The sequence below is a fragment of the Denticeps clupeoides genome, chromosome 3, assembly GCF_900700375.1.
Source record: "Denticeps clupeoides chromosome 3, fDenClu1.1, whole genome shotgun sequence".
NCBI lineage: Eukaryota > Metazoa > Chordata > Actinopteri > Clupeiformes > Denticipitidae > Denticeps > Denticeps clupeoides.
In genome coordinates this window covers 14,633,627-14,651,248 of record NC_041709.1, presented here as the reverse complement: position 1 = coordinate 14,651,248, position 17,622 = coordinate 14,633,627, and the positions used below count along the sequence as shown (strand labels likewise).

Genomic DNA, 17,622 nt, shown 5'->3' with positions numbered 1-17,622 from the left:
GAAAAGTGATGTAATCTGACAGAGATTTCCATGATCCAGCATATGGAATTTAAGTATCGATACTAGTGCTAATTGATATCAAAACCAAATTAACATGTGACAATATATATGTCTACTGTCCTGTCAATATGTTAAGGTTACTAATCTTTTTAAAAAGACATCTTTATTACAGTAAAACATTAGAAAATATTTTATTCTTTATAAACATGCACCATGGTTGTGTGGACAATCAAGCTCTATAGTATATATTGCTCATTCTAAAAACTGCAGCAGCTTACTTGTAAAGCAGCTGCCAGTGAAGAAGCAGCACTATAAAACCAGGTGATGGACCCATTCAGATTGGTGGTTTTAATACTATAGAACAGTACATAACAGTCTAGTTTCATTGGGTATTATTACAGTACACACTTATCAAGGTTGCAATTATCATGTTGTTACCAGATCCCACTTGCCCTAAACCCTAACAAAAACTCATACATGATGTCATGTGCTCATAAATACACCATAAAATAAACTTTCATTTAATTACTACACAATGGCTGATGCGTGACATTCTTAAGCTTGCTGTGTAAAGCTCCCTCACCTAGCCACTTATCAGGCCACAATTCAGCAAGGCTGAGAGGACTACTGCGCTGCATTACAGGGTGCGTGGATGAAACTGACCTCTCTGAGACAGGTGTATATGGGGCACACGAGCACCCTGAAGGGCTCTCCTGCGCTGCTCCGCATGGTGCCGAACACCTCACACAGGAACGTGATGAAGCCCAACCAGCTCTCCACATCGGTGTGCTGTAGCTCCTCACGCCTGGTGAAGTCCTTCTGTAGAGTGAAAGAGAAACAGACACAGACCAGCGTTATTCTATGTCTGTTCATCAGATTTATCTGCATGAACGAACTGGGTTATTGTTTGAGTGGATTCAAAACGTCTGTTTCTGACTGCTTCAAAACCATCATTACAATCACCTTTACGACCAGTGCAACTGTTTTTTTTTTGGAGAGCAGACCTGCGAGAGAGATTTATAATTCCTGTCAGGTCACGGTGCGAGAGGCATTAACATGTACACGGCATCCAACATGCCTCCTTCACACGTGAGTGAGACAGACTTTCCTCCCATCCAAATTTCACATCACTCAGCCTGCCTCCTACTTCTCATCTATCTACCAAGCCACAGAAACACCAGTCTGTGTGTCCCTGTGTATGTGTAAAATATTTATATTTGAAGAAATCAGTAGATGAAGCTCAGTTCTTCTAAAATAAAACCTGGATTAAAAGGACAAAAAGTGACCCCAGCAGCCAGTATCATTTTAAAGGCATTGTGAGGATAAGCTGGCGAACCACCTACACACGCCTGTCATTCAGTGCCTGGTGAATACAGTCTGAAGGAGGTAGGCAGGGGTATCCAAAGCAGGCATTAAAAATCACAAGAGTGGGAGAGCGTTTCAGATCCTACACATTATTCATTATTTGGATTTCTGGTGGCTAAGTCAGCTGTGCCACTCAGAACGATGCAATATTAATTTGTGTGGGTGTTGGTGTTCACTCCAAAACTAAATGTCCATAGTTAATGAGTTGGACTCCACACCAGAATATTTAGCATTTTAGCTAGATAAGGGCTGTCTTAATGTTTTTTTCCATCCAGTTTTAACTTATAATTAATGTTTAATATTCACGTTTATATATTCATGACATTGCACCAAATTGCATACTACATTGTTGCACTACTATTACACATTTCCCTACTACCATTTAGATTTATTTATGTAGTCAATTTTTTATTCAGACGTGTGTTGTTTTTTTATTTTATATCGTCTTGGCACATCTATACATTATGTATAGTGTGATCCTTGTTTTCACTTTCTGACCAATGAAGTTTCATCTGAACTTTCTCATATTACACCACTTGAGAAGGACGAATGCATTTGTCACTCAGTCACAGTCATGTAAACACAAACACGTCTGCTGACAAGCCACGGCCAGATGACAACTGAATACTGGAATGCCTGTGTAACTAGGATGGAATAGTGGTAGTAGTCTAACTGCTGGTTTTTGTGTTTTAATTTACCACTCAGAAGGCACATATTTTACCCCCTAAATAATGTGTATTAATGCAAGACAATGAAATCAGCAGAGCTCTACAAATAATAGATATGAGAGCAGGAAATGCATTTGTTTAACTGACTGTTTTAATGTTCAGTGTCCATGTGAATGGCAGAGACAGACAGAAATAGAAATAAAGTGGCTGCAGAGGACAGGAAGAGAGTCGCTGCTATTAGTGAGGAAGAGGCCAGGCCGTGGGGTGAGACCCTGCTGAGAAACCATCCCAGAGGGAGCAGGCGTGCGGAGAGATTGATAAGAGTCAGAAAAGAGAAAAGGGACAGAGACAGATCAGGAGATAAAGAGATAGCGTGCATCAGGCAGAGATAGAGAGGGAAGAAAAGCCGCAGTGTGCAGACACACAGACTGACCACAGAAGAGGTCAGGACCTTGGGGAGGAAAAGGAAGCTTAAAAGGAGACAGGAGGGAAAGAGAGCGAGCTGGAATGACATGAGTTTGTGTGGTTAAGGGTTTTTGTTTTGCACACTGTAACATAAATCTGTTTAAAATCGACTCACAGAACACCCACCTCCGATCTCCATTCTTTAAAATAATGTACCTTTCATTATTAAACGTAAGAATTACAGCCGCAAAGTTGAGAAAATGGCACCTTAAGATGCTAAGCCCAAAAGAAGGAGTCTGGGCAAAGACACAGTAGCAGCGAGAAGTGAGAAGGTAGAAGCTGCACTGCAGGTGGGATGACATTTAGAGTAGTGAGAGGGGGGTAGAAAGCGGGAAAAAAAAAACGCTTCAGAGACGTCTGGCAGACTGTCTGCACGACACGGAGCGTCTGGCTCTGGGGCGGGGCGAGGCTCGGAGACGTGGTAACCCCGCGGTGCGCAGCGGCGGCCCGCTGAGCCACTCTGTGCCTGGCGGAGGCTGCGCCACCCTGCTGTGCTGGAGCGCGCCAGCTCCTGCTGAGGGACGCTCCGCTGGGCTGGGTTGGGCCGGCCGGGTCTGCGCTGCGCCACGCTCTGAACTCAGACAGCCGGCTGGGCCGTTCCAGGCAGCGCCTGTGTCATGCCGGCCTTTTTTTGGAAGTCACGTTGCCAGGTTGCGCTGCAGTGAAAATTAACATGTGACATGTACTGTGCCCTGCAGTGTTGGGCTGGGCTGTGACATCTTGTGCCCATTCTGCTGCAATGTGCCGCGCCACGCTGTGTGCCTGTGACATCATGTCGTCCTCACGCGCCAGCCTGTTCAGGTTAGTGTTGACATTACTGGGCCCAGGATGCACGCTGGCACCCAACCACAGCGACTCACCTGCAGACAGGAGCTGGCTGGCTATAACCACTACAACACCATACCGCATCCCTTTTTAGGGAGAAATTGGGAGAGGGAGCGGAGGGAGAGGTTCAGTTCACGATTGCAAAAAATGTATTTTACAAAAATCATCACAATGCACACACAGCCTCAAATGATTATAGTCTGGCGACAACACCTCCTTCTCTCTCTCGTATTATCAATGTTAGATGAATTATTGGTAAAGCCGGATTAATTCAGTGAATTCTATTTTAAACCCACAAAAGCACATTACTCACATCAGTACTAACAAACTCTTATAAAATGACATATTATTCATACTCAAGACTGAGGCAGAATGGGAATGGCTGATGGTAACAATACAGAAGAATCTGCAGAATATGTTCAAGCAGCTTTTGGAGCAAATGACTAAGATAAAAAGAACAGGGGGGTATTTATCAAAAAACAAAATTAAATTAACTATGAATGCGAACCAGTTCATTTCACTTCAATGTGACCTTTAAACCTTTTCAGTGCAATACTGCCAGCCATTAGGAAATCTTATTCTGGATTTCCCAATAAAAAAATGATTATTATGTCGACTACACTTAATTCTTCTTCATTCCTGATGTTTAGGCCTCATGCACTTCTCACCTGCAGCATGTTGAGCAGTAGTGACCTGAACTTGGTGCCCTCCACCATGAACAGTGCCATCTTGTCGCAGAGCTTGGCGGCGGTGGCGGCGAAGCTGCGGTCGCTGACGGCCTTGTTGTAGATGGTGCGCACGATCTCCGACAGCATCCCCTCTGAGTTGGCCGAGCTCTGCGCCTCCTCCATGAAGGAGGTGAGCTGGCCATCCACGCTGCTGCTGTTGGCCCTCATGCCGTTAAGGATGTCCAGCAGGCGGTCCATTCGGTTCTGCTGAGGAACCGCTGTCACCACTTCAACCTCATCCTAGACACAGAGGGATAAGGTCTTACAATGGGTCTTGGAGTACTGTACAGATATGGCAACATATACGTGGAATGTACGTAGACCTAATGAAAATAATAGTTATATCGTAGTATATCAAGAAAATGATACACTACGGACACTGGTGGTGATATGCATCTTCATAGTTTGCTAGTGTAAGGTCGTTGTGCAAATCCTGAAGACACCTTTGACCTTACACGGCCATCACACTTAGCACATAGTGCTGCACTATCACCAGATTGAGAGCATTTCAGAATGTCTGATATTTTGTTAAATATTGCCCAATGCCAGATTTTCATGGGCCCTGCAAAGCGGTATTTACCACCCATTAAATGAAAAACCGCGATCCAACAGCTTAACACTAGACCCGACTGAAGGACTGGATGAAGGCTTGAAGGACTCTCTGTGCAAACTTATAAATGAAACCTATCAGGGCCTGGTTTGGGGATGCCACTTCCAGTTTGGAGCCCCTCGGCGTGGCTGCGAATGCAGGCAGTAGAGAAGGAGCTTTTGTCATATGCACCACACACCCCACCCCCAACACACAGAAGAGGAGATAGTGGGAGGAAATATGCGGTGCTGAGTGCAGCACTACAGAAGTGAGCACACAGCGGAAAGCTCCAGACGGCCGCTGCTGCTGCTGCTTCAGCCCTTTACGTCCCAGACAGGAGTCTGCCTGAGACGTCCTCACCACCTCCTTTTAATGAGGCGGGACTCCCCCGGCCCAATTATGCATCGGCCTGGCTTCCTCATTGACAAACTCCGCCTTTGTGGTTAAGGTGACTGGGAGCAAAAAACCAAACACGTCCACATTCGATCTATGCTTGTTCTATTTGTGTGTGACTACAGTGTGGGTGTAGTACATGCAAATAATAAAGGCATGATTAATTGTGTGTTTTAAGGCTGCAATCAATAGTCATGCTAGCCAGCTATTCAGTGCATATGAAATTTAAACATGAAAGCCCTGAAATTAAAACATGAAACTTTAGATTTTTGGCATTGTTGTGACATCATTCTGTCATCATTCAGGTAGAGAGCTTTTTGAACAGGGTAAACCAGGCTGAAAGATAGTTAAAGTGATGCAGATCTCAGCCAACCACTGAGTTCGGTCTGGTCCAATAAAAAAGAAAACTTCAAAATCACACAATGCTAATGCTTAATGACGAGACTGAGGTTCTTACCTTCTCCTTTAGTCTCCTCCTGAGCCTCTCTCTGGAAGACTGCAGAAGGGTGACTTTCGGGCATTCAGCCTGGCTGTTGATGCTTTTGTCCTCTGTGGCTGGGCTGGGGCCGTCCCATGGCCCCTTCCATGTCTCAGTCCTCTCGTCCTCAGCTTTCACATTCTCAGTCTCTTTGGCATTACGGTGTGGCATCCCGGACGGTGGCCCTGGAGGCGCCCCCTGGTACTTCTGGTTGTGATGCCAGCGGCGGTTCTGGCTGTAGCCATGGTGGGGTCCACCCTGCCGGGGGCCTTGGGACTGGAACGGCCGAGCGCCGGGCCTGCCGTTGCCTGATGACGGCTCATTGCCCTGCGACTGTTGTTGAGGCTGACAGGGTGGCTGTTGCTGTATTTGTGTGTGTTGTTGCTGGGGAGACTGCTGTTGCTGTTGCTGCTGCTGCTGCTGCTGGTGGTGCTGAGGAGTCTGGGACCTTCCTCCTCCTCCGGGCGGTCGGTGCTGTCTCCTGGAATGATAGGATTCTGTTACCGTGACGATAACAGCCAGCCACAGCCACTCTGGCCAATGAGGCTGTCAGTCAAGAGACTCGATGGCACCCATCTGCTGAGCATTATCACAGTCTCTCCACTTTTCTCTCTCTCACATCTTTTAGCTGAAATTCACCAGGAGAATAACTGGTTGAAGTAACATCCTGGCCATTTTCAACAAAACACTCAACCCTTTTCAATCCTTTAAAAATTGAATAAAGGAAAAATGTATTTTTTAGGAAGAGGCCTGTAACCGCTATGAATACAGAATTACAATTCTGAATCATCAATATCAAATGAGGGATTTCGTTTTTGGAAGAATGATGTCCATATTTCCAGTAGAGTAGCCAGGAAAGGATAATCTGTGACAAGGAGAGCAGAACTTTTTAATTCGTCTCCATTCTGTAGATTAAGGACAGGTTCTCTATCTCTCAAAAAAATAATAAAAATAAAAAAATTCTCAAGCTGCAGTATATACAGCAGCCAAGTCCTCCTCCACCTCACGTTTACATCCCTCCATTACTGATAATCACTGCTGACAAAGTGTGGAGAGCGCAGTCAAATGGCCTGACCTACATTCTCCAGAGCAGAACCGGGGAAAACTTTCCTCTAACTACCACTTATTCCACATATCCCCCCTTGCCCGACCTGCACACTGAGTCAGAGTGAGGGACAGCAGGGAAAACGCAGTGTGGGGAGGGAATGGAAGAGGATTGGCCGTAGATATTTATAAATGTTCCAGGACATATCAGATGCGGGCGGATTAAGGGCTGCTTTTTTTTCGGAAGCTGACAGTGGAGGCGCTGTCACTGCAAGGCCTCCAGCTGATAAGTGCACGAGGAGAGATACGGGAAGACGCGCTCGGGCGGGAGCTGCATGACAGACTGAGCAATCACGTCTGCGCCACTGAGAGTGATGATGGACAGACAGACACCAGCCGGGAGGAGGTTATGGCAACAGTCAGAGAGAGGGTGGGAGGCAGGAAGGTTCGAACAGAAGAGTCGAGCTTCTGCCAAACCAAAACCAGGGCGCACATATATATATATATATATATATATACACGTGTGTGTGTGTGTGTGTGTGTGTGTGTGTGTGTGTGTGTGTGTTTATATAGAAAATACTGGAAAACATCTGAAGCACACAGAGAAAAATGTAAGTGACTGGTTGTTGAAGTGTAATGTCACAACATACATTGTAAGTGTCACTTATTGGCTGTGCAAGAATGTGTATGAGTTTAATCAAAATAACTACGCCTTATCACAAAAGCACAGATTCATCCCTTGGAGGTCAAAGTCTTCTTTAGCAACCAAGAGTCTGAATCCAAGTAAATTGTTACAACACAATAAAAAAAGAAAAAACACTGAATTTGCTGAATAAAACTGAATTTGCTTTAAGTATTTATTGTAATAAAATATTTTTATTAAGTACTAAAATGTTATTATATTATTTGTACTGATTTATATTGTGCCTCAGCAATCATTTCATACTGCCCTCCTCAAACCGTTACTTTCATTGAACAAACGTCTTTCTGCCACGTTTGGCCCTATGCTTTCAAGGAAAGAAAATGTTACTTAAAAGTCTTTAAAAACAGTTTGTTTAATTGAGGGACCAGAAAATAAGACCTTTTTGGACTGGTCTGGTCATCTCTTTCCTTTCATTGCCATTTCCTCATTGCTGCATGAATAGTTACTTCTGCAAGTTGGGGAATAGTCAACAGCTTGAATGCTACAGATGGTGGCCCAGAGTGACATGCGGTATATTATGATTTCATAATTACAATTTCATTTTACAATTGTCTATACATTATTTTGGTATGTGCTTAACTTCTCAATTTAAAAGAGACTGGGACTTAATGTAAACATATTAGTAGTAGTTTGCCTTTAGCCAATGCAATGAATCTGCTTCAGTTCTGCCCAATGGCCTAGTGTGGCTGTCATCCCGTAATTCATTTGAAAACAATCAAACAACCGGATGCAAAGCCTATATATACACGACTATTTTCTGATTGTAATTTTTTGTGTGCGTGCAAAGGTCTACATAGATGAACACAGGCTGAAAGCCCTCAGAGCAGCACCTTGGAATGGATGATCCACCACTCAGCACTGAAGCCAATATTAGCATCCATTCATAAACCAGACGCATACATGCTGGACCTCCCAAATAAATCAGCTACGGCTGACCCGGACATAACCTGAGAGAGTGCACGTCACAGACAGGCCAGAGCAGACAGGCAGAACATCAGAGGACCGGGGCCTCCTAAAAGCACTTCACGCATCTCCAGCCCTGCAAGCCCATAAAAGAGAATCCCAGAGAATCCTGGCCTTCCCCCTAAGCGAGACCAATCCCGGCGTTCAACTGACAGCTACAAAATAAGACATCCAGTGTGGCCAGATCTGAGCATGGCATTCTGTGCCTTTATGGGTCTTAACCTTCTCTGACCTATACACGTGTAGACTCCAAAAACACACGTATGTATTCATTCCTAACACTCATCACCAACAACAGCCACATGTTGCAGCTCACAGCGTGAAACCTGGTTCTGTTCAATGTGGTGCGTGGTGAGGGGTAAATCATGGCTTCAATCTAACTGTAGTCATTTCAGATCCTTTAGCAGGCTGTTCATTGCATGATGAGATCTCAAACTGCATCACAATACACACCAATTCAGTCCAAAGTGAGAATGTGGTCAGGATTCAAAAACCTCTCCAGTCCTTCAACTTTGCGTATCTTCAACCACCAATGAGGTAAATGCAGGAAGCAAGCCAATCAATGAAATTAAATAAAAAAAACTGCGCAACTACTGCCTTTATAAATTTTAACTCAACCTCCTGGTCATGTTTTAACATTTCCTTTGCCTGAAATAAGATACCCTTAATCACACCCAATAGTTGAAGATGACACAAACCAAAATCTATATATTATTTATGACCATCTTCAGGTTAATACAGCTCTGGAGGGCACCTACAGGCTCCTTTTCTTCACTGTATGTGGAATTATGTGAGATTGCAGGAGCTAGAACACAACAAGTCTCCATATTCGCAGATGAAGTTGCAAGTGCACAGATAAAGGTGCAGAACGAGGAGTGATGCGATATATTTGGAGGGAAAGCATTAGGAGTTGTGTGGGAGAATTTGGGAAGGTTTAAAACAAGTCATGCTGCAGCGTTTTGTCCATGGTTACCCCAAAGTTGTGTGAAGTGGCAGAGGGAAAGATTGGAGAATCGTCCAGGGAGATTTTAAGGGCCTGTTGTGGGGTTGAATCTGCAGGGATAAATAGCAGGTCAGTTTTGCTGGGGTTCAGTTTCAAATTAACAACAACATATAGTTCTTATATAGCACATACAGTATGTCTCAATGGGCTTTGACAAGCCCTACAGTTGAAACCCACACTTAACCCTTCTGCACACAAGGAAAAACTCTAGGAGAGAGGGGAAAAAAAGAAAGGAAGAAACCTTGGTGATACAGAGAGGGACCCCCTTCCAGGGTAGAGTGAGCCTGCAAATGGTGTCAGTGCAGGGTTTGTGATGATTTGGCCAATAAGTTTCAAGCCAGAGGAGGACAAATAGGAGATTGTTGGTGTTGTGCTTGTTGTAAAGCTAGAGAAACCTGTGTTAAGAATTAGTGGGGTCAGTGTGGTGTTGGTGATAGTCCCTTTTCCCAGCCAAATGTATATATATCTCCTCGTGTGTGTGTGTGTGTGTGTGTGTGTGTGTGTTCTTCTCTCCCGTTGGTATTGATGTTTGGTTGTTTTTTTGTGTTCAGCACTAAAGGATTTGGTAGATTGTTTCACATATGCACATTGTAAATAAACGCACATTGTTTCACTTCAGGACTGTGTGTGTGTGTGTGTGTGTGTGTGTGTGTGTGTGTGTGAGATCCTGCCTCACTTATCCCTCTCATTTGTTGTCCACGTTTCCCTATCCCCTAGACAGGAACGTGACAAGCAGCATGTAGTTTTTCTGTAACCGGCAGAAGAGCAGTCCCTGTGGAGTGGGCAGTTTTGAAATCAGACTGATTTGTGTCCTGAAGGTTTTCCTGGGTAAAGTAGAGAGAAAAACACATTCTAGGATTTTTGAAAGAAAGGGTAGGAGAGAGAATGGTCTATAAGTGGAAATATCAGAGGGATTGGCAGTGGATTTCTTAAGAATTGGAATGATTCTAGGCATTTTGAAGGCTGTTGCGATGGGACCAGATGTTATGGACTTATTAAAGATGGATGTGATGAAAGGGAGGAAGGCATGAGCGATGGACTGAAGCATTGTAGAAGGAATTGGATCCAGTGAACAGGTGGCTGGGTTGGATGAAGTGGTGAGTTGTAGAATCGCATCTGATGTCAGGGCAGAGGAGTGATCCAATGAGAAGGAATCCTGGATAGCACATAAGCTCAAAGCTTCCCTCAGTTGAAACTTCTCAATAATAATATACTATGGGAATAATGGATGCAGAGGAGCTGAATGCAGGTCAGCACACAAACTCTTGTGATGATCTAGTTAGAGAAGAGACAACAGAGAAGCAACAGAAGCCTAACAAGCCCCCCACCCCCACCCCAACCACCCCAAAAAAAGATCATGTATAATTCTGTATGAAACATAAATCTGTCAATAAAAGGAATTTGTTGTGAAAAAAGAAAGAGAAGTGAAGTCAATACAGCAATGGCTACAGGAAGTGTCATTGAGTCAATGCTCAAGGGAAACGTGAAAACAGTCTTTTTTATTACAAAGTCTCAGGCGTTGAATACAAGAGCTGGATTATCTCTGTATTAACTTTGTATTGCTCTCTCTGGGAGGTGTAAGCATAGTGCAGTATCAGTCCTCAATTCAAATAAAAACAGTACACAGTTAAGCAACTATAACCTAATACTGATGCAAACACACACACACATTCACACACACAGGTACTGCTCACTTTATGATTACTGATATATAACAAATATATTATAAAGCAATAATTAACTAACTTACATAAGTACCGGGCTACTGTAGCACCAATATACCCAAAAAATACCCCCACTTTTACAAAGACACACACACATTTACAACAGAAGGGGTGTGTGCAGTCCCTTCATTGCCTCTTGTCTGCCCTAGTTTCAAACCCCACCTGTAGCTACATTACATCAGTGGACTCGCCAAACCTATCAGCTTTTTAAAGGCGACTGTAGAGATTATGTTGCAAATAAACCGTCCTCTTGGTCAGCAGCAGAGCACCTACAATAGGAGCCTTGTTGGAAATGACGCACTCATAGCACACTCCAGACTGAACACGTATTCGCTTTGGTATTTCCATACATTAAATATCTGCACCAGTGGCCAGTCCGAATTCTTATGATCTTAAGACACTGGGCTGCAGGAACATGGGCACATGAAGCCCTGTGTGCATGTATTTTACACATTACACATATTAAATAAAAAAAAAAAACAAGGCTAAACAATTGTTGGTGTGTAGAATAATTGGTAATTAAAAAGAAAATAGTGCCGTATTACTAAATTTGCTGCTTGTGGTTTACAACACATACAACATGCTTGAACATGAAGGGAATCCTCTTTCGTTACTCTCCTGGTATCTTATATGTACATACAGTGAGTGTAAAGCATGTGGGGACATCCTGTCCCTCTCCTGTTCTGGCACTGACCTGGTCACTTGCCGTTTTCCGTTGGCTGGAAGCAGCACGGTGAACTCGTCCTGGTGAGTGGGTCTAAAAGCATGAGAATGCAGCTGTTTCAATGGAGAGAAAGAGGTTGGATGAATGAATGAAAGGACTGATGGATGGATGAAAAGAGGGAACCAAGATGACAGTGACTGTAGCAGAGATAATGAGGTACAGAAAAGGGGGGATATGAGGAAATAGCAAAGGAAGGAAAGACAAAGAAAAAAAAAAAAAAAAAGCAAAAGCATCTACGAACTAAACTAAAAGTGAGTATCTACAGGAATGCCATGGCAACTCAGAGTGGAATGAGTTGAGACAAAACATGGTGACAGCTGCTGTTACCGTGACAACCACATTCTCTGGACATCAAGACCATTGGCTTATTGCGGTGTTCTGACCTGAAGCCACATGATCAGTACCTCATAACATCAAACTTTTTTTGTAAGTAAATAGTGATTTAAAGACTGAATTTAGTGCTATTCACTCATGATGGTGAATATGGTTTGTTGGAGTCAGCTGCCACGAATCTGAAATTGCAGCTACAGAAAAAACTTGGGTTCATTCTGGTCATACAGCCATCGGTTCTTCAGGCAGTCCTGGTGTGTAGAAGCACTGTGGGTATCTAAGCTTTGCGGGAAATGGAGAGACCTGCCACACTAGCCAGTGGTCTGGCATGTGAACTGAAACACCGAGCCATCAAAGGTGCCACTTGGCTCACACTGTAGCGGTGCAGGAGGTATGACACACTGACACACACACCCACCCATATGTCAGCACCATTTATGAGACTGCCTAATCCCGAAAAACACAGTTCTTTGCCTCTAATGAAAAATCTACAATTACTCCAAAATACCAGACACTATGAGTGACATGCATACAAACTGTGTAAGCTCAAATCACTTCTTACATATAGTTGTTTTTGGCAGCCTGTCTTAATTTTAGTTCTAGTCTAGTATTTGCATCAAGCTATCCTTTTAGTCTTTATTAGTCTTAGTCATGTCCATACTCATTTTAGTCTAGTCAACTTTTAGTCAACTAAAAGTCTGAAGATTTTATTCATATTGTAGTCAGGATTATCCATGAAAATTTTAGTTTAGTTTTAGTCAATGAAAACGGATGACATTTTAGTCAGTAACATTTGTATTTAGTAATGCAATTCTATTTAACCCAGTCACTACAGTACAAGCAACTAGTAGAACAGACAAAAACAAACAAGGTTATCTTATTATAACGTTAATGTTACCTTATGTGGGGCAGTGGTGGCCTAGTGGTTAAGGAAGCGGCCCCGTAATCAGAAGGTTGCCGGTTCGAATCCCGATCCCCAAAGGTGCCACTGAGCAAAGCACCATCCCCACACACTGCTCCCCGGGCGCCTGTCATGGCTGCCCACTGCTCACCAAGGGTGAGGGTTAAAAATAGAGGACACATTTCATTGAGTGCACTGTGTGCTGTGTATCAGAATGACAATCACTTCACTTTCACTTACATTACATCCATTCTAGACACAGAAAACTCTCTAATTTGTTGCTTTTTTTCAACCACACATTCTGTTTTCTTTTCCACTTCATTGTAAAGAATCTGCGTCCAAAGATTGCTTTATCATTTTCTCCAAGCCATCTATTCATCTATCAGAAGTATCCTGAAATCTAATCAATACTGCATTTTGTACTGCATATTACGTCATCTGTGTGACCAGATGCAAGATACAGGAAACAGATACTGCCATATAATGAATATCATTCTGTCACAGTCTTGACTCTGGGGGGTGTGGTCTGGTTCTGCATTCCAGACCGGAGTTGGCATTGCGCATGTGTGTTCCCCTGAATACCTGATTGTGTTCACCTGTTGTGCCCAGGATAAATGTACCTTGTTTCCACCCTGTTGCTACCCAGTCATTATATGTACCTCTGTGTTCATGTCGCTGTGTACTATTGCTGTGTTTTGCTATACGTTGTCTTGATAGTGTATGTAGTAAAATCTCCTGTCTTGTAAAGGTGTGCGAATGTGTCTTACCATCTCTGCCATTTAGCCTGCATTGTGACACATTCAACAATACACTTTTTAGGTAGAATATCATGTCTATCATTGATTAACCATGAGACAGTGGCTGAAATTGAAACAGGGAAGGCAACAAGTCACATCAAGCAGCTGAAAACAGCACAATTTAACACACTTTTTGCTGTTGACTTTTTTAAAGTATTTATGACATATTTGGAATATATTAAGCATGAACCTATTGCTATATCATGTGCAATGCTGTAATATTTCATAACTGAAATCTTTCACACTTTCATAACGGTTATGCTTGCATTATATAATACGTCACGCCATGTCACATATACGGAGTACTGTTATCTAGTGCATTATCCAGCTGTATGTAATTTCACACATGCTCCCCAGGAGCCATTTAATCCATAAACTGAATTTCCTGCAGACAAGATGGTAGTTTAAACCGCTTTTATACTGGTGAATTGAGGATCATTTCAAAACGGTGAAATAGGACAAGAGTAACATGTTTCCTAAGTAAGGATGGTAAGAAGCACATTCGTGTAAATCAACCCTAATTTCAAACCAGCTGACATGTCGGCTAAACCAAAAACATATGTGATGGCTGCTCCATGAAACATGCTCCAGCTTTCAACACATGTGGATAAAGGTAACAGACACAGAGCCTCTGTGTCAATCATTTGATGATAAAAAAAGAGGGGTGTATACAGCATAGGTGCCAGGGCTGTGTTCAGAATCTACACTCAAACACACGCCTACGTAGGCCACATCAAGAACTTGCAAATATACTTTCAGATGCTTGGTACACTAAGAGACCCAGGACACCTTCTTCATCTAGCAGCCTGTTTTGAATCATGGAATGCGCTAGGCAGATTCCGAATTTCTTCTTTGGGCAAATTGCAATAAGGCGGGATGTGGGAGGAAAGACGGAGGTTCATGTAAATGAGCTTGCGAGGGTGGAGTCGTCTTTTAAATGGAGAGGATCACCTATTACAGTAAAGGCAGTCATGTTTAAACTACTCAGTTGTGTAATAATTTTACAATAAGTTGTAAATAATTACACTAATAAATTAAATGTCCTTCTATGGCACTGATCACTGGATACAGAAATGTTCAGCAATTAAAGAGAATGTGATGGCTTTCTTAAAATCTGTGATGTGTGTCAGTGCCTGTCCGGGTAAAGGTGGTTTCAGACTGAACATGCTCTGAAACCCATTATTTTCTAGGGCTTGTGTGGCACAAGAGTCATGACACATCGTGATGCATTGATAATCGGAATCGAATCGAATCATGAGACCCGTGAAAGTTTACACGTCTAACGTGGAAGCAGCTATTTTACGACAGAGCAATGGGCTAATGACCCTGATTAGACAAACTAAATGGGAGGCTTCTCCAGCCATACCAGATGGACTCTAATCAAAGCTCATCATCTCCCCCCGTCGAGATCCAATCCAGTGAGCTGCTGCCTCGGACCACTCAGCCTGGGGTTTAGAACTCATAAAAAAAAAAAAAAAAAAAGATCCACAGCCTCACAACATTCGCTACGATCTTTTCCTTCACTCCTCCAAAATCAGGAAAAAATACAGCACAATCACGGAACACAAACACTTCGATGAGCAAAACGCAGTGATGGGCTGCCTTTAAAAAAAATAATAAAAGCCTGCATCCGATGGAGAGGTAATGAACCACTCCTTGAATAAAAACCATTCTTTCATTATCTTCTTTCATTTCAAACACCTTCAGCTTCTGAAACTAAATATTGACGAATCTATTGCTTTGAAAATAAAGCATGAAGTTACACATATATTTACTGTAAATGGTTCCAATGCTTCCATTAATTTAAGTCTAAAATAGTCTGGTCCACTCATGTGATAACACTACACGTGTATCTGCTCAGGAAAAAAAGACTGGATTGAGTAATTAGTTATCAGTGGTGGAACCTCCCAAATGGTTAATGTTTAATACGTCCATGTCTCTGAGGTCCTTCCACAAGAGTATGCAGTGGAATGAAACCACGACTAACAAGGTTAATCATTCATATCTCAGCTAATTTGTGAGTTAGCCCCTGGTTACTACTAAATATTCATACATGCCTCACCTTTTTCTGCCGTCTTTGCCTGAATTTCCTGGTTGAGTACCAGGGCCCAGTTGTTCAAAAGTAATCCAATCAGATTTTGGATAACAAATCAAATTGAATTTTGAAAAAAAGTTGTTCAATGGAAAAGATGGATTCTGAAATCCAATCTCAGTTTTAATCTGGATCAAACCTTCACTCTGTTGTTCAAATGTTTTGGTTTTAATTTGGATACATATCTGGCACAAAATCAAAAGTAAACTTTTCTGATCAAAACCGTCTTTTCTGATAGTATGTATGTATGATAAGTATGATAAGCATAAGTATGATATACAGTACAGTCCATGTGTTTTCTTTAATTTCATGACCATTTACATTGGTAGATTCTCACTGAAGGCATCAAAACTATGAATGGACACATGTGGAGTTATGTACTCAACAAAAAGTGGAGACCTGACCTCCACAGTCACCAGACCTGAACCCAATCCAGATGGTTTGAGGTGAGCTGGACTGCAGAGTGAAGGCAAAGGGGCCAACAAGTGCTAAACACCTCTGGGAACTCCTTCAAGACTGTTGGAAAACCATTTCAGGTGACGACCTCTTGAAGCTCATCAAGAGAATTCCAAGAGTGTGCAAAACAGTAATCAGAGCAAAGGGTGGCTATTTTGAAGAAACTAGAATATAAAACATGTTTTCAGTTATTTCACCTTTTTTTGTTAAGTACATAACTCCACATGTGTTCATTCATAGTTTTGATGCCTTCAGTGAGAATCGTAAATGGGCATGAAAATAAAGAAAACACATTGAATGAGAAGGTGTGTACAAACTTTTGGCCTGTACTGTAGATTGATGACAAAATTCATATTTTGTACAATTGTTGAACTAGGAAAGTGGTAGTGAATGTAGGAGATAAGACGAAGATTTTTTTTTCTGTTTCAATGTGAGGCTCTGGCTGTATAAAAATGCAAATGTTTGCAAGTGTTTTCTGATTCTTCCAAATATCATGGATCTATGCTACTGGTATTTTTGGTCTGCCAGTTTACAAATCCAGTAGGATACACTGTGGGTTCCATTTGAAGTACTAGAAAACAGTGTTTGGATAACAGGGATCCTATCTACTGTTGCTTTGAAAAAACAGAATAAAGGTAAACGTGCCAGATCCAAAACAATGGACTTAAAATTTTTATCCAGATTAAATAGTTTGAACAGTTTAGTTTGGACTTAAAATATACATTAAATATTTTTAAGCATTACATATATTCTCGAAAAAGACAAAAAAACAAAAACGACTGAACTTACATTGACAGACAATGGCTCCATGACACTGACTGTGTACAGAAAATATGAATGTGTCCCAGACACACTAAGTCCACTGTACACCCAACGGGCCCCATATGCCCCGACTCTTGGAGCCTGACGGCCCTGGGCTGAGCACGAGCCAGGCAGGCAGCAGCCTTCACCTGGGTGACAGAGAGGAGCGGAAGCCTTCCAGCTATTCACACTGGCCTGAAATACAAGCCCCAGGACGGCCTTCTGTGCCTCTGCAGCAAGGTGTCCTGCCAGGGGAAGGATTTGTCCTTTGGCCAGAAACCGACAAACAAGACCGCAGTGTCCTGCCTGCCAGCAACAGCAAAGGATTCTGGGCCGCCGTGCAGATATAGGAGGGCCTTCTGTCAGGGTATGTGGAGAATGCTGAGCACACATCTATCAGTGAGGTGGGGAGAGAATGAGAGAAGAAAATGTAATGAGAGGTAGAGAGAGGGCTGAAATGAGGGGGGGGGCAAAAGAGAGAAAAAGAAGATATTAGTGTGAGGAAAGGAAGGTGGTGAGAGACAAACTCCCATGAAAGGAAAATAGAATGAGAGAAGATGAATGAAAGAGATG

The 17,622-nt window shown here is 42.7% G+C and overlaps 1 protein-coding gene across 3 annotated transcripts in view; it reads right to left on the bottom strand.

Moving 5' to 3' along the window:
- ctif (CBP80/20-dependent translation initiation factor) overlaps nt 1-17,622 on the bottom strand; it is a 70,308-nt gene that overhangs the window by 12,090 nt on the left and 40,596 nt on the right. For 2 of the 3 annotated variants that reach the window (XM_028971931.1, XM_028971933.1), the window contains 4 exons: nt 11,643-11,705; nt 5,491-5,992; nt 3,992-4,291; nt 664-819 (listed from right to left, as the gene is read on the bottom strand). In XM_028971931.1, the coding sequence (XP_028827764.1) occupies nt 664-819; nt 3,992-4,291; nt 5,491-5,992; nt 11,643-11,705 (1,021 nt within the window). The remainder of the gene's footprint in view (nt 1-663; nt 820-3,991; nt 4,292-5,490; nt 5,993-11,642; nt 11,706-17,622) is intronic. The other variant, XM_028971932.1, reaches the window with a different exon arrangement.